The 24,746-nt window shown below is 37.1% G+C and overlaps 2 protein-coding genes across 6 annotated transcripts in view; both read left to right on the plus strand.

The window, feature by feature from the left end:
* Window positions 1-12,108, plus strand: part of CENPE (centromere protein E) — a 39,183-nt gene extending 27,075 nt beyond the window's left edge. For 4 of the 5 annotated variants that reach the window (XM_030271644.4, XM_041715909.2, XM_072928549.1 and 1 more), the window contains 12 exons: window positions 479-679; window positions 763-903; window positions 3,352-3,564; window positions 4,744-4,953; window positions 5,488-5,697; window positions 6,782-7,003; window positions 7,644-7,847; window positions 8,424-8,536; window positions 9,029-9,126; window positions 9,693-9,852; window positions 10,267-10,529; window positions 11,333-12,108. In XM_030271644.4, coding sequence (XP_030127504.4) covers window positions 479-679; window positions 763-903; window positions 3,352-3,564; window positions 4,744-4,953; window positions 5,488-5,697; window positions 6,782-7,003; window positions 7,644-7,847; window positions 8,424-8,536; window positions 9,029-9,126; window positions 9,693-9,852; window positions 10,267-10,529; window positions 11,333-11,430 — 2,133 coding nt within the window. In that variant the 3' untranslated portion in view covers window positions 11,431-12,108. The remainder of the gene's footprint in view (window positions 1-478; window positions 680-762; window positions 904-3,351; window positions 3,565-4,743; window positions 4,954-5,487; window positions 5,698-6,781; window positions 7,004-7,643; window positions 7,848-8,423; window positions 8,537-9,028; window positions 9,127-9,692; window positions 9,853-10,266; window positions 10,530-11,332) is intronic. The other variant, XM_041715908.2, reaches the window with a different exon arrangement.
* A 1,769-nt stretch (window positions 12,109-13,877) lies between these two features.
* On the plus strand, window positions 13,878-24,388 carry BDH2 (3-hydroxybutyrate dehydrogenase 2). Its single transcript, XM_002196203.7, has 10 exons — window positions 13,878-14,001; window positions 15,334-15,414; window positions 16,872-16,950; window positions 18,824-18,920; window positions 19,445-19,553; window positions 20,729-20,789; window positions 21,456-21,569; window positions 22,047-22,105; window positions 22,809-22,901; window positions 24,152-24,388. Exons 2-8 carry the CDS (start codon window positions 15,343-15,345, stop codon window positions 22,076-22,078), a joined length of 564 nt encoding a protein of 187 aa, XP_002196239.2. The 5' UTR covers window positions 13,878-14,001; window positions 15,334-15,342; the 3' UTR covers window positions 22,079-22,105; window positions 22,809-22,901; window positions 24,152-24,388.
* Window positions 24,389-24,746: the final 358 nt, after the last annotated feature.

Here is a 24,746-nt window from a genome sequence, read left to right on the forward strand (position 1 = left end):
TTGAAAGTCTTGCATTTAGTTCTTGTCTACTCATTCTTTTCATAGTGTTTGCTTTTGAGCTTTTCACCTGTCAAACTTTTCCTTTGTGGATCAAAGAGTGTATTTGAGGATTGCTTCAGTTTAACAAGTCTTACTTTTCAGTAGAGGAAATATAAGTGTATTGTCCATTTTTCATGATCATCTTCTATTTTAATTTTGTTGTGATGTAGGTGTAGGTTGATTGCCATTTCATTTGATTCCTCTTGTTTTACAGAAGACCGAAGTTGATGTAGACTTTTTTGGGTATCATGCTATTCCTCTTCCTTGTAAATTTTTTTCTATATTTTTAGAACACTGAAATTATTTTTATACTTTTATTTCTACTTGTGTGAATTTTAGTTAATTAAAAATTGTGACTTTTGGATTTGACTACTTCATAGGTTGTATAAAGACCACGGCCATCAAATTGTGATTTGTTTTTCTCCACTATTCACTGTAGATTCAGCAATTAAGTGAGACCCTAAATAGTGTATCATGTGAGAAGGACCAGTTATTAGCTGAAAGAACTAGTCTCTCTTTACAACTTAAAGAACAAATCTCATCAGTTAATCATGAAAAAGATGAGCTAGAAAAACTTCTTCAGGATGTCAGGTCTGAGAGGGACCAGCTCAAGACAGAATTGCAAAGAAATTCTGAGATGGTGAGTGTTGCAATTAGCATACCTGAGTGACTCATAACTTCTGGTCTTGACTGCTACTTAAATAAAGTGTGTTTTTATTTTAGTGTGTTGAAACCAAGGCAAAACTGGAAGATGCTTTAGAACAACTGAAGCAGAGAAACCTGGACAGTATTCTGGTAGACCCAGTGGATATTGCAAAGGAGGTGGCTGATGACAACTTGAAAGAAAAAACCTTGAAAATTAAGGTAAGCTTATTTTTCTGTTTGTTGTAAGGATGCACATAGGAACTTAATGACACTCACCATGGAGCATAAGCCTTTTGAGCATTATGTATAAAGTGGTTTGCATATCTTACTAAGATGCTGCATACCATGGGATCAGTTGATTTGCTGTTGTTGTTCAGTGATTGCACATCAATTTAATGTTCACAGAGTATCTCACTTACTTTCATTACTGTCCAGCCACCCCAATGAAAATATCTAGTCATGTAGGATCATAGGATCATTTAGGTTGGAAAAGACCTCTTAGATTATACATTTCAACCCTTAAACCAGCACTGCCGTGATCACTGCTAAACCGTGTCCCTAAGTGCCAGATGTACACATCTTTGAAGTAACTCCAGGGTGGGTGCTTCCACCACTTCCCTGGGCAACCTGTTCCAGTACTTGACAGCCTTTTCAATTGAGAATTTTTTCCTAATAACCAGTCTAAACCTCCCTTAGTGCAACTTAGCACATGTTACTGGACAGCAGAGGCCAGCCCCCACCTGGCTATGCCCTCCTGTCAGGCAGTTGTAGAGTGGTAATGTCTTCTTGCAGTCTCCTTTTCTCCAGGCTAAAACACCAACAATTCCCTCACACACTCCTCACAGGACTTGTGCTCGAGACTCTTCCTTATCTCCATTGCCCTTCTCTGGACACTCCCCAGCACCACAATGATGTTCCTGTAGTGAGGGGCCCAGAACTAAACAGAGGATTTAAGGTCTGGCCTTGCTAGGATACCCTTGGCCAGTGGGGCACATGCTGGCTCATGTTCTGCCAGCTGTTGACCAGCACCCCCCAGGTCCTTTCCTGCTGGGAAGCTTTCCAGACACTATTCCCACAGCCTGTAGGACTGCATGGGGGGTGTTGTGACTTGGCAGTTCCCTTTGTTGAACCTCAAACAGAAGCACTTTGCCATTTTGGTTTTGTAAAATCCGCCCCCCAAATCCTCCCTTCCATTATTCCTCATCAAATACTAAACTGATGTCAAATAAAATCATTTCATTAAAGCGCTTCTGCCATCAAATGAGGAATTCCTCAGACCTTTTGAGTATATTTTCACAGATACAAGAAGTACTAGTAACCTGCCAAAAGCCAAAATAAACCAGGATTTATGAATGTGTATTGCTGGGTAAAGTAAGGTAAAGCCTTATAAAATAAGGGCCTTGTTAACCTTGTCAAATCGTGGCTCAGGCCTGCTCCTTTGGCTAAGTAGCAGGGAACTATGGGAGAGTGACCCAGCTGGAATAGGGGTACAGAGACGTGAGACATGTGCTGCATCACTGCCACGTGTCCCCATCGAGGTGTATCATGGTTGGTTGACTTGGGCTTGTTGTGCCTTAAAGCCGTGTAAACTGGTAACTGGCTAACTGCTTAAAAAGGCCTGGGTTTTGCAGTAAAGGGCTCTCCTTTGCACTGCCTGGGGACTCTTGCTCTGCATTGTCACATCTGGCACCCAAACAAAAAGAAATAAAATTAATTACAATGAAAAAGTAAACTACAACCAACAACAAAGCCCTACAAACCCAAAGTACTAAATTACAATGAAGAAATAAACTACAATTCAACAAAAGAACTCCTTACAACCTTCAAAATACAAAGAGCAGAGCTTAAACTCTACTACAGTAACATAAAACTTTATTTAAGAACCACAAATCAACGGAAAACAAAATACCAGCACAGCTTATAAAGTTAAATCATAATGGAGTTAACATCAGCTGATCCCTTTTAAGAGCACTCTCCCCTTCTGACTTCTGTAGTAGATACGATCTTGTCTGCCTCTTCCCAATGTTCCAGTGTTTTTACTGTGAAGTGAAGAGTTAAGAAAACTAGTGAATCTTTATTCTTTCAAGTAAGAAACAATGATGGAGGGAGTATGTCAGGGGAGTTTTATACTTATTTTAAAATGCATAACACAGACTATTAAAGATTTTGGAGTTGCAGTTTACTGGGTTTTCAAGCCTGTAGTGCTACTGAGCCTGCTCACTGCTTGTTCACAGCTTCCTTTTCATGGCACAGTGCTAGGACCCACTTCATGAGCCCTTTCCTTCAAGAAAGGAGAAGCAAATAAATCTGGGAGTCCATCCTGACAGAAGACCAGCTGGAAAACTTGCAAACGGGGATTTTTTTTTTCCCTGCCTGATTTACCAGTCTTGATGTGGCCAGGCAATCTAAACCACAAAGAGAATTTGAGCTTGTGAAATTACTTGCTAGAAAACTGAGAAATTATCTGGGTTTGTGCCTGGATTAGTTTTTGTCATATCCCTGTGGCAAGTCAAAACTGAAGTCTTAATCATAACTTTGCCTGTTGTAAAACTAGTACATACCGTAGGGGTTAGTCCTGAAGTCAGGTAATTTATTTTATGTTTCTGTTTATAGCTAATCACACTTTTCCTTATTGTGAACAAATTAATTTATTTCTCTTGCATTTAGGAGCTTCTTGAGAAATTCCCAAGTATGGGGAAGAGATATGAATGTCTCTCTACAGTGTCTCTTAAGCTAAAGAGTGAACTGAACAGTCAGAAAGCACTGATAGCTGTGATACTGCCTCAGCTTACACTGGAGCAGAGTAAACAAGTCAAAACACTTCAAACTAAAAATGAGGAAATGAATACTCGTCTCCAGAAGTTATTGACCAAATTGAAGGTACCAACTTATAATGCTGAATATTTGGATGCTTCATATCACTTGGATTTGGGCTTTAGGTTTTTTTAAATAAGCTCTCAATGGTAACAGCTAGGATTTTACTCTAGCTTTGGGTTTGGAGAATCCATACATTGGAGAAAATAAGTTGATAGTAGTTGCTGTACAATCTTAGAAAACTGCAACTACTTAGTTATGTAAATCAAACTTAGTTTTTAACTGTAGTTCAGCTGTTTTGCACAGGATTATTTCATTAATGTTATTCCATTTTAATTGGAAAATGAAATTTCCTTTCTGTACTCTATAAATAGATGACTTTCTCTGGGGGGGAAAGAGACATGCAAAATGGCTTGGAGATGCATGCTTACTCTGCAAAACTGTAGTTTGATTTTACAGCCTTGAAGATCTTTCCCAGTTTGGAATCAGTTTCTCCACTGGACTAAAATTATTAGCAAAAAGGTTAAGAGTAGTTGTGAAAGAATTCCTGTTAACATATGCAGAAGTACAGTAAATGACAGAGTTTTTTCTGTTTCTTTATTTACCATGAAATATTAAGGGCTGGTTTTTTTTTTTTGGTTGGAACATGGAAACCTGCACAGGCCTGGAGAGAGAGGGTGAGGTTCTTGAGAGTCAGTGATGTCTACAGGTACCCATTAACTTGCAAGCTGACCAATATTCCAAAGAGCCTCATTTCATAACTTAACCCAGCCATTTTAGGTTCAATTTTTTTCCATAGATGGCTTTTAACTTTCATGGTTAAAGATGTTTAAGATTTAACTAGTGAGCTCTGCTAGAATAAAGTTTTAAATCAGCACAGCAATATTATTCTCATAGATCATCTGCACCTTTCACAACTCCAAGAGAAAATAAATATAACAAAGAACACTTTGTTTTTCAAAGTTTAGATTTGTTGAATGCTGTCTAGAGCCTTTTAGACTTCTTGGCTTTTTTTGGAGTCTACAAAAAATAGCATACTGGAAAAGTGCTGTCTCAGCTAAAAGTTTTACATGCCATTACTATAATGCACATGTGAACCTGATTTTCTTGGTCATGTGTTAGTTATCCTGGGTATTTAGAGGTTCAGAGAGTAAATAGATTGAATTATAAAATACTGTATTTTGGCTGCATGCAGGGTACCAGTTTAAAACAGGCTCATTAATACATCCTGTGCTTCTGCAACAGCTTCTGTTCAGCTCTGTTTGCACAAAGAGAAGAGAGTACCACACTACTGTTCACAAGTATGAAATTGAATTGTTTGAGGAAAAGAGAAGACAACATGACCTACAATCCCAGATTCAATATCTCAGGAAGATGAATTCGAAGCAGAATGAAGTATCATCTCAAGTGTTAAACAGCAGTGAAGGGCTGCACAGTTTGCACTTGGATGCAGAGGTAATATTTGGTAAAAAAATAAGCATAAAACCCCAAAACTCCTAGGCATGGGGTCATGTGGTGGTGGGAATCTAATGGCAATGGATTTATCTGTTAAAACTTTTCAAAAGGGGGGTGAAGGAGTAGAGTTGTTTTGGTTTTTTATGCTGCTAGTCCTACAATAAGAGGATTTTGCTTCTTAAAGCAGCTGAAAATAAAATTAATAGGTTAGAAAATAGTGGGAATGTTATTTACTGATTTGCCCTTTCCAATACATACTATCCAGTACCAAGATGACCTGTTCTAAAACCATGGAATAAACTTTTGCTAATAAGCACTTTTTTTTTTCCCCTTTCCACCTGCCTTAGGAATGTAGATTTTCTTGCTTTCCCAATAAGGTGTAATTTTAATTCTAACAAAACTCCTTTAATATGACAATTAGATGCTAAAATGGATTTCCTGCTATACTGATAGCTGAGAGGACAGAAGGTGTATTTAGACATGTGATAATCAAACCAGTACTGAAATTTTAATTGCCTTTTTTTTCTTTATAAGAGCATTCTCAAAGATGTATCAGAAATGGAAAATGAACTTCTCTGCATAGAAGCTGAGTTACAGCAGGAAGAAAGTGCTAGAAAAGAAATAATACAGTTCTGGGAAGCTTGTTCAGGAACTCACTGGGATGCAGAGGAACTGAAAGAAGAACTAAAGAAAGATAATGAAAGACTCTTGCAAGTCTTTAAATTCTGGACTCCTAAAGTAAAGGTAAAATTAAATGTTCTGGAATCAGAAATATATTTTGTGTAAGCACTCTGCGAATGCCTATGATTGAAAACAAAACACTAAAAAGGCTCTTAAATGATCATTCATTTATTATCAGCACTTACTCATAATTTAACTGTAAGATGTAGGATTACTTAAAAGATTTTTAAAGATGTTTTTAAAGTGGAAAACTCGCTTTCTAAAATACTTTCTAGGTAATAAATGTGAGGGGTGTGAGGTTGTTTATTTGGGGTTTTGTTAATCTGAATTCTGGTAAATGTTGCTTTTCTTGCCAAGCTTTATCAAAAGTACTATAGCCATTTTTGAAACTCAGTTAAATTTATATTTACACTCCCTTCTTTCTTGTGCTTACTGCTTTCCTCTTTTGGAAACCTGGACAGCATTTTTCAGAGTTTAGGCATCATGAACAGAATTTCACAATATTTCATCTTCCCGATTAAATCTTAAGTTTAGTCTATTTTAAGAAGTATCTTTTGTAGAGTCAATAGTGAGTCTTGACATTTTTGGGATTTTGCAGTGCTGGCAAGGTTTTTGGAATAATTCCCTGACCCTAATATTATGTGGATCAAAGCTTTTAACAAACAAACAAAAATCTAGTAAACATTGTTATTTCCTGACAATTGTGATGTTTTTATTTATCTGACATATTAAACATGTGGATTTCTAGAACAGTCCAATGTGTAATTTAATTTCCTTTAGTCAGTGTATATATTCTAGTTAGAAAAATCTGTGAATAATTATGGTTTTCTGTGGCTGACTTTAAAGAAGTCTTCCCAATATAGTTCCTTTTGTTTCTCTAATATTAGAGTTTAAGTTAATGCAGAAATACTGGTAAACCTGCAATACACTGTCATCTTCTCTTGTGTCCCTTCCTGCCTTCCTCTCTTGAAACTGTTCTTTTGAGTGATAATGTTACCATTTGACAGCAAGCATTGTCAAATAGGGCACCGAAACAAGAATGTGAAAATAATACAGGCTAAGGTACTTCCTGTTTCTTCACTTGCCATATTTCTAGCAGATTAAAAAATTATTTAAAATTATGCTGTCTGATGCTTCTCATTTTCAGATACTCCTTGAACTTTCTTCAGAGCTGGATGCCAGAACTGCTAATTACAGTAAAAATGCTGATGCTGAATTAAAACAGAGAAAAGAGAAAAATGAAGAGTTGCTTCAGGATCTAAACACTCTAAAAGAAAAACTGGCCCCTGGTGGCTCTGCCAGTCTGGCATTAGAAGAAGAAAATTATAGGCTTCATAATAAATTAAAGGCTGCAGAACAAGACAAAAAGGTACAAATACTTGCCTCTAAGAATTTCTTTGATGCTTGCTTTGTAAGGGAGAGTACTCCAAACTGAAACTAAGGATTGATGGCAACTGTAAATCTGCGCCACCACAATACAAATAGAGTACACCTTATTTTAGTAGGTCTTTTATTTCCAAAGTGGAATTTTGAGCTCTTGCTTGTAACATGATTATTTTAATGGCCTGATTTCTGTACACAAATAGGTGTTCAGTTTAGAAATTATATGAAAGCTTTTATTTGCTTTTGAAGTGTTGACTTTAATAGGGTGATACTCTCGATGCTTCCTGTCAGTCTGTGGTATTCACTATGTCAGATGTGAAGCTGGAGAAGAATTCTTTATTTAATCACAGGAATTCAGAACTCATTTATTTCTCTTTTTTTATGTCACAGTTACCCTTCTCCAAAGCACTTTTTCTTTTCTTAGATGTGAGTGTTCTAGACTATTAAAAGATGACACAAAACAGTTACCTGGACATGAAGAGTTGCCATAGAGCCTGTAGTGTTGGATTTTTTTGTGTATGGTTTGGGTTTTTTCTAGTTTTTCCTAAGAATATGACCATTTGCTGTTACTGTTACTGTCTTTTGACATAACTGCTTATAATTGAGTGATTGATATATCTCAATAGGCTATGGAAGTGAAAATTCAGAAGTTAGAAAATGTAATATATGAAGTAGGAGAAAGTGTCAAAGAGAAAGAGGATAAGATAAGCAAACTACAAGCACAGATAAGAATAAGAACAGAGACAAGTGAGCTCACTCAACTGCAAGCCAAACTGAATGAGATGGGTAATTGCCTCAGGACTGCCTTAACAGAGAACCAGAGCCTTCAGGTATGAGCAAAATACTTCACTCTTCTTTCTCTGATGAAAGACACAAAGCATGTTTTACAATAGTTGTAGGTGAAACTTAGCTCTCCATAGTCGATGTATTTGTTCTGCATGGCATTCCTTGAGTAAATTCCACTTGCCTGTTTAGCAAGCAGTTTCACATTCTACCAGTGCAACCTTCAGTGGCAACATTTTGAATCCATATTAGGATACTAGAAACTTACCACTTGTATGTGATGTGTTTCTGAAACACTTCAAACATTTTAACACTTTTAAACTGAAGCATGAGCTATGTACTCAATGTGATATATTTGCACGCTAATTTAAAATTTCCAGATTTATATCTACTGAGAAGTCAGCAAAACTTGCTAAAATGTGGTTGCATGTAATACACCAGAGTAGGATACCAACTGCTTCTATAGTGCTGGTTGGTAATGTGAGCCACCTTTGTGAAAAGTAACTTCCTGCTCCTGGTCTTCTGCAAAATCTAGCATATCATAGTAAAGATACAAGGTAAACAACCCTTAAGTTCATTGCTAAGTAAAAAGCCCTTATTTTTACTAAATATTGTATTTTCAGGCAAAATTAGATAAAGGTGCTGAGCTGTACAAAGAAGAAATTGACCACCTAAAAACACAATTGGTAAAATGTGATCTGGAAAGAATGAAACAATCCAACTCCTTTGAAGTGAAGTAAGTTCAAATTTTATCTTCTTACAACTCTCAACTACTTCATTCTTAGTTTCTACTTTGCTCTTTTCCCACATAATAAGTAGTAAGTATTCAGCTTGAGGTGTTGTATGTTTTTACGGTGGTTAGAGAAAGTAAAATCTATATGCACCTTGGGCTGCTTACAAAACTTCTTCCCTGTACACCCACCAAAATTTCTCAATCAACTGTGTTTAGCCATAAATGAAATAACTGTTCTGAAAAGAAGGCAAGAGGAAAGCACTAACTGAAAGCACTCTCTACTTCACTAGAGAGAAGGAATACACCAAAAAGAATTAGTCCAACTTTTGGGTGCACTTTAAATAAAATCTAACTGATAACCAGGTTTATGTAGTTTTTCTTGTATAACATGAGTGTCTTGTATTTGATAGCTCATTGGAATTCAGCTGAAACTGTAACAACAATTAAACTGAGGTATTCTGATTTTTTTTTTCCCTCCCTTCCTGCTTCACATAGACTTGCTAATTATAAAGCCCTTGCAGAACACCGAGAACAACAGTTAACAAAGCTAAAAGAAGAACTGAGAAGAGCACACCAAGAGCAAGATGTTACTGGTAAATTCAAGATAAATAGAAGGGACTCTTTCATGTTAAACACTGAGTTTTGAGGTTAAATGTTTGAAGACCAGATTGAGATGCAGGCCTTGCACTCAAAGGGTATGAGGAGAATTGAGTGTATTGGAAGATGAAGTGGAAAGTAGGTTACATCAGCTGCATATGAACTGCATTAGAATCACAGCAGTTGTGTTCTTCTCCAGCCACGTTTGCCCTTGTGGAGGGATAAGCGGCAGTGGTGGTTACTCATGTTGCCACTTTCTCCTTGACATATGAATATCTAGTTCTAATCAAAGCTATGACACACCTGGAACAATAACTAGTTTGCCTCTAAATGGCCCAGTGAAGAATCTGTCATGTTTTTTAACATCTCCCTGGCAATGTGAATACTGGGAGGTATATTTTGTGTATAAAAAAGACTAACTGTTGTAATGGCACTTGTAACCCAGTGAGGTTTTACATATAAGACCACAAGAAGGATTAGGCTAAAAAATTGGTTTGGTATTGGTTTGGTTTTAAGCACTCTCCAAATAATGCACACACATATGTATAAATCTGTTTTCTAGTGCTGAAAGAAGCAGATCCTCAGCAATCCCCAGCACCCCTTACTTGTGGTGGTGGCAGTGGTATTGTGCAGAGCACACAAATACTTGTTCTAAAATCTGAACAAGCTAAGCTACAGAAAGAGAACTTGCAGCTGAAGAAACAAAATGACCTTCTACTGAGGTAAGTGGACAGCTGACTAGCAGCATGTCAAATAATTTGTTGTATTTATGTACATCATTAGTGTTTGTTTCTGGGAGATCTATGGAAGCAAGTAAGCCTTAATTTTACATTTCATGTCGTAAATTTTTATGTAAAGATAGTGTTTTATGGCTCATAAAGCCATAAAGGCCTTTTGAACTTTAAACTGCTTGCTTTCTTAAGAATCTTTTAAATGCTGGAAGATAGACTTGAATTGTATGTTGGAAGAAATTTCAGCTTCAAAAAAATCCTCTGAAACCAAGATACACAGCTATTGTACTGCCATATCTATCATATGTCATCTGAAAATACAGGAACTGTCGTTCAGGACCTTTTTTCTTAAAGAAACTGCTTTAAAAGCTTCTTAATTGAATGCTGGGGTTCTTTTCGTTACAGTGATGAACTTCAGCTGAAAGAGGAACTCAGGAAATGGAAAGAAAGAGCACTAAAATGGAGAGAACGATCCTCAAGAGAAACTACTCAAGAGACAATACCAAAGTCTCCAAAGAAGGTGGTGTCGTATTTCTTTAAAGAGCAAATACCTTCACCCTGCAAGGAAACTGTTTCTCAGGAAACAGTGACTCAGGACCTTCCAAAGCCTTTGCCTCTGACTTGTCCAACGAATTTCTTTGATAATTCCAACTTGGGTATGCTGACAGGTGCGTAAGAGTGGGAGTGTCCTATAAGATTGGAAAATGCAAAATGTAAGGGATGGCCTGAGATCTTAGACTTGCATGGTAAGTTTTCCTGAATGGTCTGTCATATGACTGTTGAAAAGCTGACAATCTGAGCTGTGAAGCTTCTGTATGCTCTACAGAATTGAAATACCAAAATGAATCCTTTACCTGCTGAAGAATATACAAACTTTTTTTTTTTCCTTTTCTGCAGTGGAAGTGTTGATGAGTGACTTAAATGTGAGTCAGCAAAATATTGGTATTAGATAGCTGGTGCTCTAAAATGTTTCGTTTTTAAACTTTACATTGGTTTAGCACTGATTTCTGGTAAAACTATATAAAGTTAACTGCTGGTTAACTTTTTTCTGAAGTTTTTCAAGATGGTAGACTTTAGTCTTTGATGTTGCATGTGCTACTCTGCCTGGCTCCAGCTGCAATAATAACCTGTTTTGATGAGAACTTCTGTTCCTCAGCCTCACTTCATATTTCTTATATCTGGCCTGCTGACTTTTAGTGACTTTCTGCCCTCATTTTCAGAAGGCCCCAGCAGACATGTTGAAGAGTAGCCAGTTTTTGAGGTATTAGTAACAGACGTCCAGGAAGAACATGACTCATTGTTGGCTTTGTGATGGCCAACTTGGTAATAGCACAGCTTTCCTCACAACACAAAAGCTCCTCAGAGGGAAGCTTTCATAGCTGATGTACAAAACACTAATCAAGATTAAATCACTGTATTCCTGCTGCTTGTCTAACTGAGAAAAGATTTAATGTTCTTGTCTTCTGTACAGATACACAACCTGCAGGCATAGAGTCCACAGAAGAACATCTTAAGCACTTGTTCGGGACTTCAGAGAGAGATAAAGCCCCTGATTGTAGCACCCAGTAAAGATGCACAACCTGCTAATCTGCTGATGTTCTGCTTAGATGTTTGGGTGTGGATTTTTTTGATGGCCAGGAGAAGCTAATGTATTTGAAGAAAAAAATGGAAAAAAGGAATGGATCACAAACTAATCCACTTGAAACTTCTCAGTCTCAAACTTTTCATTCTGTCATTCCTAAAACAGCCCTTTTCTGGGGTGTTGATATTTATATCTTCAGAGTGCTGTTGACTTGGCAAGAAAAATTCTTTTTGTTTCTTAGCATGTGGTTTTTATACCATACTTTCTTTAGGCCAACAGAAACTGCATTTTCACCATAATTTTGACTTCTTTGGACACTATAACCAAAGCTACTGATCTTCTGTTTGTAGAGCACACAATCAAAGGTTCCTCTTAAACTCCTCAAAAGTTTCTGCAGCTCAGCCAATTATGGTACCGTAAGTAACATTGAATTTTGCATCATTTTTCAATATATCTGTCTGAAGTTGTGTATTGGATTTTTTTTAAATACTAAGCAATGGACTTCACCCTCTTCTGCTTCTCCCTTCTAGTGAAGGGAAAACAAACCAGATCATTGAGGCAAGATGGACTCTTATTAACCTACTTATCTGTATTGTGAGACCTACATTTTGTATGTTTTATGTGTTTTATTGACAATAAAATGTTATATGTTAAATATGTAAAAATGTTTTTGCTGTTCACTTGTGCTACGATCCAAGGATGCTGACTGCAACATTCAGTGCCTAAATGCTACCAAATTGCTATCTTTTATATGGATTTCATAATTTCCATCATTATTACTCTTCTTGTCTCCATCCTTTATATAACCTCCTGCAGCCATTACTTGTGCAGAAGTTTACTGTTGTCAGAGTTTTATTTAATTCTTTAAGTTTATCAGAAAATGGTTAAGTCTAAAACATAGATCCTCCTTACTTTCCTCTCCTCTGTGCCCTCCACTGCTGACTAAACAGGAGTTGGGCACTCAGAACCTGCAATCAACTCCATTAAGGATGAAATCATGATGAGATGAGAAAGTCATACCTGAGGAAGATACCTGTATCAAAAGCATCATCCTTATTTTATATGAATAAATCTCTGTGATGTGAGGTCCTGTTTGGGTCACCCAAACTGACAAGCAAATGGCTATACTGACATGTTCCTGAGCATTCAGAAGTTACTGGAACTCAGGGAGTCACACAAGGATTAGATAGCTCATGGATGTACTTCTTTAGCAAAGAACCAACTTTCTATTTACTTTGAATGGTTGAAAACTGCCAGCTACTGTGCCTACTAAGAAGGTGCAAGGATTTATCTCAATCTCTTGCCTGGAATGTGTTTTGGGAAGCTTTTAAAGGCATGATGAGCCAAAACTATACAAGGTATAAATACCATTACAGAGTTGGTCGCTGCAATGTCTTCTTTCTGACCACAGCCACAGGTATTTATTTTCTGACAGGAATAAATGCAAAGTGCTGGGGTGTCTGTGGTGGTTTTTTTGTTTGTTTGTTTAGTTGGGTTTTTTTTGAGGTTAGTTAGAAGTTTTCTGTGTTTGTTTTGATTTGGTTTTTTTGTTTGGTTTGTTATTTTCTTTTATTCCCACTATGACGAATGAGATTTCCTTTGGCTACCAGCATTTTGGTGCTCTAATAAATAGACTGACTTATTTTCTTACAGAATTGGGAAAGAAGGCGTGAATATATAGATCTGCCTCTTCTAGATACAATTTCCATTGGTTTTTTTTTTTTTTGTTAGTTATTGCTTGCTTGGAACAACTAAGTTTGGTGATTTGTCTGGTGATTGAACTAAAAATAGCAGAGACTTACTGCAACAGGTCTGTGGCTGAATTTGGGTGGCAAAAGCTTAGGGGCAGAAGGATAAATGATTTTAGCAAATTAAGTCATTACAGGTTTTGTTTACTGGGAAGCTGTTTTAGAAGGCCTTAAAAGCTATCACAGTTTAGCAGAAAGACAGGATAAACTGGACTTTGTGTATGTGTGCCCCAGTTTATCCACAGAAGTAGCTTTTTTGAGAACTAACTGATGTTTAGGCAGGACACCAAATCCCTTAATAATACTATCAGGTAGCTTTAAGTCTGGTGTGAACTTCTAGCTAAAAAGGTTTGTTCTAGAATTTTTCAGTCTAATGATATTAATTCTGCTTTAATATATGCATGTTAAACCACTAGAAACAAAAGATACGTTGGTAAATCACCAGTTTTAACAACAACAAAAAATAATCACAAGTTTTTGGAATTTGATAGTTTATATTGCAAAAAGAAATTGCTTGGGAAAACATGTTTGTGGCCTTTTGGTGGGAATCCTACTGATCTCTTGAATTCCCATTGTAAGAGTCAGCTAAACTGGTGATACTTTTCTGTCCTTTCCTGTGCAGGAGAAAAATCACACTTTTTTTAAATCCTGAGTTTCACTAGATGGCAGCATCTCAATATTTCAACAGGAAATTACGTTAGTCTAGAGAAATTTAGCAAATCCCAACAAGCACAGTAAAAAAAAAAAGCCCATAGAACTTCCTTTTGTACAAGGGTCGGTAAATATAACAAAGCTCTTTGAGATCTCTTGGTGAGTAATTATATTAATATTTATTTGTAAATGCTTCATGGAATCAGTATGCCAAATGTTCATAAAACCTGATTGTTGGATTGAAAAATGTATTCATAATGCATTTTGCTTCCCACATGTTAAGGCGATTTGGGGAAGTACTCAAACTGATCCAGGTGGCTTTTGGAAAGAAAAAAAAATTTCCATTACGTTGCTTCAGAAGTCTAATTTGTCGAATGTATAACCTTCAGGAAAACAGTTTTGCTTCAACTTTTGTCAGGAAAAACATCTAACAAAACCGAATTTCTGATCAAAATAAAAAAAAAATTTATTCAGAAACTGGGACACTAAATTTGACTCAGTAATCTGAGTCACAGCATGTATTTGAGCATCTCTAGAGGACAGCATTGGCTGCTAACATAGGGAGGATTCTGGCACCTTTATTTTAATTTCCCAGTGAAGTACTTGGTGTGTTGGATTTATGTGTCTATTTAAAGATTTTGTTCTTTCTACACCTATATCTATGTAGACAAAGTTGCTCAGAAGACTATGAAAATGCAGTTTTGCTTATAAGGAACACAATTAAGAAACTCCAGATACTACACTGTGATTGGAACACAGGGACATCACTTTTTAGGAAGATCTTTGGCATTTGTTTTCACTTGTTTGTCTGTATTTTGTTAAACCTAACACAGCACTTGAACAGGGGTGTATTTTGCCTTTTGGCTGCTCCAGCCAGACTAAAGTAGCAGCTCCTAAAGGTTCCCTGCTGCCCCAAGCACACTCAGTGTTCTCTGGGAACAGGGAACAAGAGGCAAGACTGGGAGCTTTATTCCCCCACACTTTCCTTGCTTCACTGGGGCTGGGAGCCTGCTGTGCTGGAAGATTCCTAGGGCAACTGAGGGCAGATACCAAAGCCAAGGCATTGTGTGGAATGTATTGCAATCTAGGACATTGAAAAGTTTGTAGAGAAGCAGAAGACAGACCTGCTTTCTGAGAATACCATGGACAGTGGAAACACTTGATTACGAATTACTGTACTGCTGTTTCATCCTGGCTTTTTTTTTTTTTTTTTTTTTGCGCATTTAAGAAAAAATAAATCCAGTTTCTGTTATAATGAAGCTTAACTTCTGAGCTCAAATGCTTTTTGACTTCTTGAGATCCTTTGTGTATAACTAAAAAAAAAAGATGGGACAGCCCTGTCTCTCAGAACCCTGGTTAACTGAGGGTCACATGACACCCAAACAGTACACCCTGGATCATGTCTAGTTTTGGGATGTTTTTGCATTTGATCCCCAGGGGTGATGTTTGCTTATCTTTGTTAAATTTCTGTGCCATCCCGTGCCTGCACAGGTCAGCACCATGGGGCGGCTGGATGGGAAGATCATCCTGTTGTCTGCAGCAGCACAGGGCATTGGCCGAGCAGCTGCTATTGTAAGTTGGAAAATGTTTGTTCTGCTGGTCCTGTGCAAGGTCTCTCATTCTAGCTTGTCCAGTGGTACCTGCACCAAACCACTTCTTGAATTAATAAACCATAGATGGGCCCAGAACTACCCAGTGAAAAAGTCAGGGAATAATGTAGCCACTGTGCTATAACATGCAGGCTTTGTGATGTTCCAATTTATGAAAATCTTCAACTCTGAGTGAAGATGTTAGACAAGGATAAGAACAAGATTTGAAGGCATCATCTTCTAACAATATATGGTTGGTGCTGTATGTACCTTTTATTCAATATCTCTGCTGCTTTGTACTGGGAGAAAATAGAGATGATACAGGGAATATTGCCTGGTCTAAGGCTGGATACTGTGAGGATCCCCTACAATAAAGCCAAGGTATTTTACCTATATTTATAATTGACCAAGTTCACATGATACTAGCATATTGTTCATAATGCGCAACTGTAGGAAACCCTTTACAAATTTTGTTTGATTACTGTTAAACAGAATTCAAGGTACATATTAACTTTCCAGTTAGCTTGTAACTTCTTTTGACCAGTTCTTCTCCTGCTACTTCCCTTTTCCATAGCAAATAAAAAATGCAGTAGTTCTCATTATTTCTGTAATGTAATTAACAGCTCAAGAAAAGCTCCTGTAGCATTTTTGCCAGACTGGTTAGTTTCTCATGCATGTGGTTGAGAACACAGAAGCCTGCTGATCTTGGCTCTTATGTGAATAGCTTAGTCCAAGGAGCAGGTAATCTTCCAGATGGTTTCACTTTGTAAATATCCAACAAGCCATGGAAGGCTAGTATGTTTAATGTCACTATCCTCTTAAGCTGCACTTGGGATGCTTATTTTGAAGATTAGGGCTACAGTCCAAAATGTCAGAATACTTCTGACAGACTTTACTTTGTTAGCTGTTGATTTATCAGTAATCACAATAAAAAGAAAGAGGCTTTTGAGGAGACCATCAAGGATGAAGCAATGTCTCTGATTAAATATTGCAAGTTATGCTGCTTTTTATATTGTTCTATTCCAATTACTTGGATACAAAGGATTTTGTAAAAAAAACCCTGGTCTATGACTTCTGCCTTTACCTGTCAAATTTCATAACTTTAAAAACAGATTTAAATCTAACAGTACAGACGTTTCTAGTCCCATTGCTTACCTAGTGCAGCTAATAAAGGCAATAATAATATCCATTATCTTAGTCTGGTTGCTGTTCTTATACTTATGGATTCCTTCCTTTTGGGAAAACACCTTGAATCTGTCTCATCACACAAAGTTACATAATTGTGTACAACTCCCTGATCTGCCCAGAATGAAAACAGATCAGCTGCATTCAGCTTGGCTTGGCTTCAATTTCAAGCCAAAAAGCACCTGAAAAGAAAACATATTTTATTTCTGGTACCACCTGGAATATCTAAATATAAACTGCTTCTGTGTTCTCCAGGCTTTTGCTAAAGAAGGAGCCAAAGTCATTGCTACAGACATCAATGAGTCAAAACTGCAAGAACTGGGGAAATGTCCAGGTAAATAGCCCTATAGCAGGCATTAGTTCAGCTCTTACAAGTTCTGTGTAGGCTGTCTGAGATATATTTTGAGGATAGGAAAGCTTGAAAAAGACAGAAAAAACGAAAATACCCAAACCAGTTCTTTTGATGTTTGCATCGCTCTATGCTGTGGTGTGAAATAACAGAGATTTAGCTTGTAAATCAGCAAATCAGAGTATTATTCCAGACATGTGGAATAACTGATTTTCTTGTGTCACAGAAGAAGTTGATATTTGTTTGCTAGAATAGCATCCATTTCAGTTGCCTTTTGGCTTCACTAGGCTAATTATCCAGGGCATCACTTCTGGAAGGTATGAAATGCTTTTTTCTCTGATCAAGAGAATATCCCACTATACAAAATGGTAGACCTAGTGTTCTATGGTCCATACTTGGCTTGTTCTTTTAATGCATTCCTTACTGTTCTGTAGAATCCATATGTCTTCAGAAATTTAATTCTAGCAACACTACGTACGCCTATTCTGTTTGTACAAATGTTCAGGCCTGAAGGTTGTTTTTGTACTGACACCACGGGAACATGCTTCAAGAAGCAGGTTTTGCACAAATGCATTTCTAATCACAAGTGGGACATTACATTAAAAAGTATTTTTTCAATATTGAAATAAAAATAAGACTTGGATAGAGTTTACAGCTGAAAATGCTTCAAACTTGATTTGAGAGAAGAAAGTAGGTTTAAAAAATTCCTACTAAAGGCTTACAGCAAAATACACAAAATCACAGCTGGCACAGCTTTTAGCATGAATATCAGGCTCTGCCAACTGGAGTTCACAAGAAATCCCTTTGTAATTGTTTGGGAACTTGATGGCTTTTCAGGTTCCTGCTGAGAGTATTTGGGAAAATATTACATTATTTTTCCTCTGCTAGTATGCTCACAAGGAAATAAGTAATTTTCCATATACTAAGAGCTATTTCCATCTTTTAGACATATGATTAATCAATCTATAATTCATCAAGACTTGGCACTTTGAGGTCTTTGAATTTTATCCAGGAGTGGTAATTCCAATGTGATGTTAGTCACCAGCCTGTAGTCTGATCAAATACACAAATCTCTTAAAAAGTGTCTCTATCATTTAACTAAGGCACAGAAAGCCTTTTCATGGGCTTGTTGCTTTGGTTTTGAAAAATCCCAGGGTTTCATCTATTTCAAATCAAATTCTCCTTTGACAACACTTGGACGCTTTACAGACAGCTTTACAGTGTTTCATGGTATCATTATCTGCTGGGTTAGAAGACTTTGGGATGCCATATATTCCATCTAGTGCTCAAAGTGGCACAGCTTAGAGCAGATCGCTCAGGGCTGTCTTTAATTAGGTTCTGAACATCTCCAAGGATGGCATTTCCTCTGCAGGACCCTGTTCCAGAGTGATTGCCCTCCTGCTTTTAATAGTTTATGCAGAATTGTTTTTCCTTATTAATTCAATTACATTAAGCTCATTCATAATATCATCAGCTACACATGAGAGTGTGGCATGTAGTGGCACTGTAAGACACATGTAACTAGTTCCAGGTGTTATTCTATGATAATGAGTAAGAAAGTTCATTATGATTATATAGATTCTATAATTGTTCTGTGCAAGAGTATAGTAGAATTCAAATTTAGTTGGAGTGTTTTTACGGTAAATTAAGCTAGCTTATCTGCTTGTGTCATGCTGTATAACAATTAAGAGTTGATAATTTTAACTCCCTCCTGAAATTTTAAATAGCATGATATGCTGTCCCAAATTAACTAACTTAATCACTAAGTGAATTGAACTGTGCTATCCTCAGCACATCAGAAAAATACTCAGCTAATCCTCAGTCAAATACATTGAAACAAATGCTGTGTTTTTTCTAGGCATTCAAGTACGGGTTCTGGATGTCACCAAAAAGGAGCAGATCGAAAATCTGGCCAAGGAGATTGAAAAGATTGACGTCCTCTGTAACATTGCAGGGTAACCAGATTCTCTTTGCTATTACTATTTTTCCGGTTTTCCCTGTCCTCCAGAACTACTTTCTATTAGTTCAATGCATTTTATTTGTTGTTTTAATGGATTTTATATTCTTAATACAAACCTCCATGTGTTTTCATCAAAACTGAACTTTTTTTTTTGCACGGCCACATATCCCAGGTCAAGATAGAACAGCTCTGGAACTCATGCTTTGCTCACTCCATGGGTACCCTGTACTGATGGCTTTGGCCCTTTGTACAGTTTGCTAGTGCTGTGCTTTTTTTTTTTTTTTTTTTTTGTGCGTGTGTGTGGTTTTTCTATTGCCGTCACTTTGTTGCACATATTGAGTCTGCTTTGAGTCCTTGATACTTATCAGAAGAAATACACTGCTCCTTGCATTCTTCAAAGGAGCTCTTATCCTCTTCTTTTCAAGGTTGGAAAAGTTAGTTACTGCAAAGCAGTGGTGGAGAAAAGGGCCATAGAAATGTAAACCACAGACAGTAACCCACTTCATGCACTCATTCTAGGTTTGTTCATCATGGAACCATTTTGGAGTGCGAGGAGCAAGACTGGGACTTCACGATGAACGTCAATGTTCGCAGCATGTACCTAATGATAAAGACATTCCTTCCAAAGGCAAGGCTGGGCTGCCCGTGACTTTTAGTCTCTGCTGCATTGTTTAAAGCATGACAGATCAGAATTGTTGCTGCTGGGACAATATACAAAATACAAGCATGCCACTTTGGATAGTGGAGCCCTTAGATCACAGTGATCCTGCTGTATAACATTCTCTGCATTGCATAATACTTCAAATAGACTATTTATCTAAAGGATATGGTAGAGAAGATTTATTTGGGGAGTTAGCCTATGTAAACTAGCTAAAATACTTTAGACTTAATGCAGAGCAGTGAGGGAGCCATTGCAATACAGTACTAATGTATTATACTACAGCACACAGCTGCACAATACCACTGCTAAAATTATTAATAAATCATCTATATTCATATTAATTTTATACAGCTCTGGAGACTACCTTGTGAAAAAATTCAGGGATGCTGATACTAACATGCTGATTAGAGCACAGCAGCTCAATGAATGTAGCAGCTTGAAGATGCTTCTTGGTTTTACACAATTACTTGGCTTAGGTCTACAAAAGCTTGTGGACTGAATAAAGTGTTTGCATTCCCACAAATGCAAAGCCAGATTTGAAAACTGTGACCATGGCTGAATAACAGCTACTCTTGCCAGTATTGTTCCAGTTCTTTTTGCTTGGTTAGTTTGGTTTTTAGTTTGTTTGGGGGTGGGTTTTTTCTTAGCTGGACTTAATTTTCAAAGTTTGGGGTTTTTTAAGAACTTCAGGCATATCAGATTTTAGGATGCCTAAAAAGGTTGTACCTTAAAGAAAATTAGCTACAATTCATAGATGCTAGAGTTTTGCACTTTAGTCTTCTCCAATACAGGAAGAGTTTGAGTGAGATCAGTGAGTTGCTGTATTGGTAGATGGTGTGGGCAGATGTCTGTGTGCTGTAATTTACTGTCATGACAAGAGGGCAATGACTGAGAGGTGGCAACCAAGGAAAAAAATCCTATCCTGGCATAGTTTGCAATCCTGACATGGCTCAAGGGGAACCGAGTGAGAATTTCAGACTCTGCTTTACTGCTTCAATGGCACCTACCCATGCCAACTGAGCTTTCTTACCCTGTGTGTCAAGTGCATATGGGGCTGTTCTGTGAGTTGCTGTGGGCTGTTTTGCAGAACCTGCAGATGGCAAAATAATTTGCATTTGAGTGACATAAGTACTCTTTTGCAGATGCTTAAACAGAAATCTGGAAATATTATAAATATGTCTTCTGTGGCATCTAGCATCAAAGGTCAGTAGCTTGCTAGAGCTCATATAAATCTTTAAGGTGATGGATATACAATATAAATATCGTATAAACTTTGAACTTAGAGGACATTCTAAATTCAAAGCTATTTCTAAATCCTGTGGAGGGATCAGTTAGGAAAAAACAAGTGAACACATTCAACTCAAACATAAATGCAAGGGCAAAGATGGAAAATTGTAGAAACTCCAAGATTCTTACCTCTGAGCTTTTTCAATGTTTTGTAGCATTCTTTCTACCAGTATTTATTAACTAAAAAGATATTACTTCCAGTCCTATCTTGGTACATATATTCTTCAGAGCTATAATGAAGAAATTACAATTATGTAAGTGCTGTAACTAGGCTTTCAAAAGAAGCCTGATCATGACTAACAGATGGATTTCTGCTGTTCCTAAATTTTTGCTGCTTGTTACATTTTCTAGACTACTCCCCAGAGTTAAACTATTGAAAGATTGTGTACTTTCCTCTGGTGTATACCTGAGTAGAACTCTGGCATTTTGCATGTCAGTTAGCCTACCCTTATGGAGAGGCTACAGCTGCTGCAGGAAATGCTGGAGTCCAGAAGCAGGTGCATATTGAACAGTCTTGGCTCTTTCTTCTTTTTTCCTTTTTAACTCTGTTTCTGTGCTGCCTTAACACGGACCTTCTGCTAGGAGTTGTGAACAGGTGTGTCTACAGTACTTCAAAGGCAGCAGTTATTGGGCTAACAAAGGCTGTGGCTGCTGATTTCATTGAACAAGGCATCCGATGCAACTGCATATGTCCTGGTAAGTGTTCTTACGTTATCCTGTGATTTAGGAGCAGATGCTGGAAGGCCATGTCGAGTCTGGCTTTTTTTGCAAAGAATAGACTTGCAAGTGGTAGCTGAAGTTACCAGCAGTCTACAAGAACAGGGCATGCTTGAAAGGCTTAATATAGAAAAGCTGTTATTCTGTGGTTAACTGGATGTTTAGTCTGATTAACCTAGTATCTGCACTTTATACATACATCATGCAGTATTTGAATGGTTTTTTTAAAGATGCAGCCTCGGAAGTTAGAAGTAGGTAGGAGCTAGCTAATAGTCTGACTCTTGCCTTCTACAGAAATTTAAAATTCTGTGCTCTGTTGGTGGCTTTACAGTCTTTCTCCTGAGCAATATTACTAAGTTACACATAGGTGTTAAGACATACAAATAGACCAAGTAAACTTTTGTTGTGATTGCTGATGCAATTAATTTTTAACACTGAGTTTAACATTTTTCTTAGGAACTGTTGACACACCATCTTTACAGGAATGAATCCAAGCCCGGCCTAATCCAGAACAGGTGAGAAAGCAATTTATTACCTTGGTCATATGTATGTATGTTTAACTCTCTTTAAAAAAAGAATATATAGCTGCACTTCTGCCCATATTCAAGAATAGTTTCAGAGTACTGTGGGTCACTTAGTATTGATGTCTCCTTTGAAAGTGTAGTCAGCTTGAACTCGAGACAGAAGCCTTATGGCCAGAGCAGAACTGAAGCCTCAGAAGGATAATATTGCTTAGTGAATGTAGAGGGGCTCTCATCCATGGCAGCAACTCCAAGCGTTGGTTACAGTATCCAGTGCAAAAGCAAAGGACATTTTCTATTGTGGCGTGTTTCAGCCACAAGGAAGTGCAAAAACAGTATAGACAGGGCATTCTGGCCAATGCATTTTTCAACATTATTTGGGATGCTTAACCATCCTTACCATATAATGGCAAGTTCTCATTTGAAGGACATGGGAATAGCTACCACCAAAATAAGAAAGATTTTGTTGGCTTTATTCTGGAACCAGAGATATAGCTGCTTTCTAAAAGTCACCTAATTTTTTTCAACCTGAAATTCACATTCCTGTTGATTTTGTTTTTCCAGCTTTAATTCCCTACTTAGTGCACTAAAGGAAGTTATGACTAGAGGCCTGTTTCCAATATTGCTTTGTAGATGTCAATAGGTAAAAATAATTGGGTTTTTATTTTTGGTATACCAAATGCTCTTGTATATCCAGGCACTGAAAGACTTTCTAGCCAGACAGAAAACTGGCAGGATGGCTACTGCAGAAGAAGTAGCCCATCTCTTTGTGTACTTGGCTTCTGACGAAGTAAGTATGAACAATAAAATGTCCTGTCCCAGAAACCCATGCTACTTTGCTGCATCACAGTAGAGAGGGTATTTGTTTCAGGACAATTTACATTCTCTTTGAGCTGGATTATTACAAAAATAAAAAACAAACTATGTTCTTCTACTGAGTTCATCCAGCAATACAAAAGGTGTTCTGAATGTTGACAGTGATTGCAAGGCATTATGTATTTGGTGCCATAGCCTGGTGGTTTCATGTCACCTGAGTAAATTGACTGACCCCAGGTCATCCTGAATGGTGAACAAAATGAGCTTGTCAGCTTTACCAAGCTCACACCATGGCTAGATCGTGTTTTAAGGCAGTAGAATTAGTAGACCTACTGAAGATTTTAGCTAATACTCAGGGTAAATCTGCCATCCCAGCATAAGAAAAACAAAAGACCTGCTGTGGTTGTTACACACCAGACTCCTGATGAGCACTGCAAACAGCACCAACACTAGTGAGCACACACCGACATTATTTCAGCTGCTATACATTTACTGAGACTAAAAACTGGACTGGATTTGTCTGGATATGTCCAGCAGTCCTAATGTCCATGTCAAAATACTTCAATGGATTTAGTTCAGTATTAATGTTGCTATCTATAAGTAACTATCAGATTATCAGTAATCTATCAGTAGTCTATTAGCATTATGGAGATACTAAAACAAAAATCTTGGTTTTAGTATTTTGATAATGCTAATAATTTTTTCCAGTCTGTTCACAGGGTTTTCAATGGTGTGTAAATAGAATTCAATTTTTTCAATATATTTGGCATGTTTCAGCAGTGACGTAGGGAAGAATGTCAACAGCTCAGATGCTTACCCCATATCCATATAATCTAAGTGTTTAGTTATGTCCCATTATAATTATTGGCTGACCTGGTCAGATTCTGCTCAGCTGAACAGATCTAATTAACATCACAGTGCGAGGTATTTACTCCTGCAGGTAAGATATCTGAAGTGTAGCTTTTATAAATTTGTACTCTCAGGATGCAGTCTCATCTTAATGCCTCTAGTAATACTTTTGTCACACTTCCTTGAATTAAGTAAAAGGCTTCAATTTCTATGTTTCTATTTAGATAGTATATTACTTACTCAGGTATTTTTATACACTTATTTTTGTTTTACAAAAAGAAAGCACTTTTTTTTAATTTAAAGAAAAAGTGTTTCCTTGTAATTAAGACCTGTGAAAAATTACTTGAAATCATTGTTTATTTTATGTAATTTCAGTCTGCCTATGTGACTGGTAATGAATTAATCATCGATGGAGGATGGAGCTTGTGATTGACTCTACTTGCAAATGGAAATTCATATTATGATGGGCAAAAAATGAGGATGGTGTTTCTTGCAAAGATTGAGATCATGCATGTGATGTCTTTCCCAACAAATTTGCTATCTCTAGATTGATCTTACTGATTAACTTTTCCTTAAATAGAGAAACACTGGAGTAAAACATACTTCATGTGACTTCAATTTATGCTAACTCCAAAAACATGAAAGAACAGCAGTTTAATGTTTAAGATTTCAGGAGGCCAAAAATATTATTCAAGTTACAAAATCTGAGTTGTGTTTTAAGCAAGATCTGTGTGAAAGGAACTATTATCTTTATTCTCCTCTTAGGAGGTATTTGGAAATTAAATACAATAAGATTTTCAAGTGCAGGAACAATTATGCAAGGGCAATATTCTAGCAGGTATGGATGGGGGTATATATGAGAGGAGTATTCTTACATACATGGGTGAATCTTCATTAATATACTTGACTTGTAGCACAAAAGCAAAAGGAATGAATTTTACCACTCTAGATAGAGCCAATATATTTGTCT

Source organism: Taeniopygia guttata, chromosome 4 (genome assembly GCF_048771995.1).
Source record: "Taeniopygia guttata chromosome 4, bTaeGut7.mat, whole genome shotgun sequence".
In the NCBI taxonomy this organism is placed as follows: Eukaryota; Metazoa; Chordata; class Aves; order Passeriformes; family Estrildidae; genus Taeniopygia; species Taeniopygia guttata.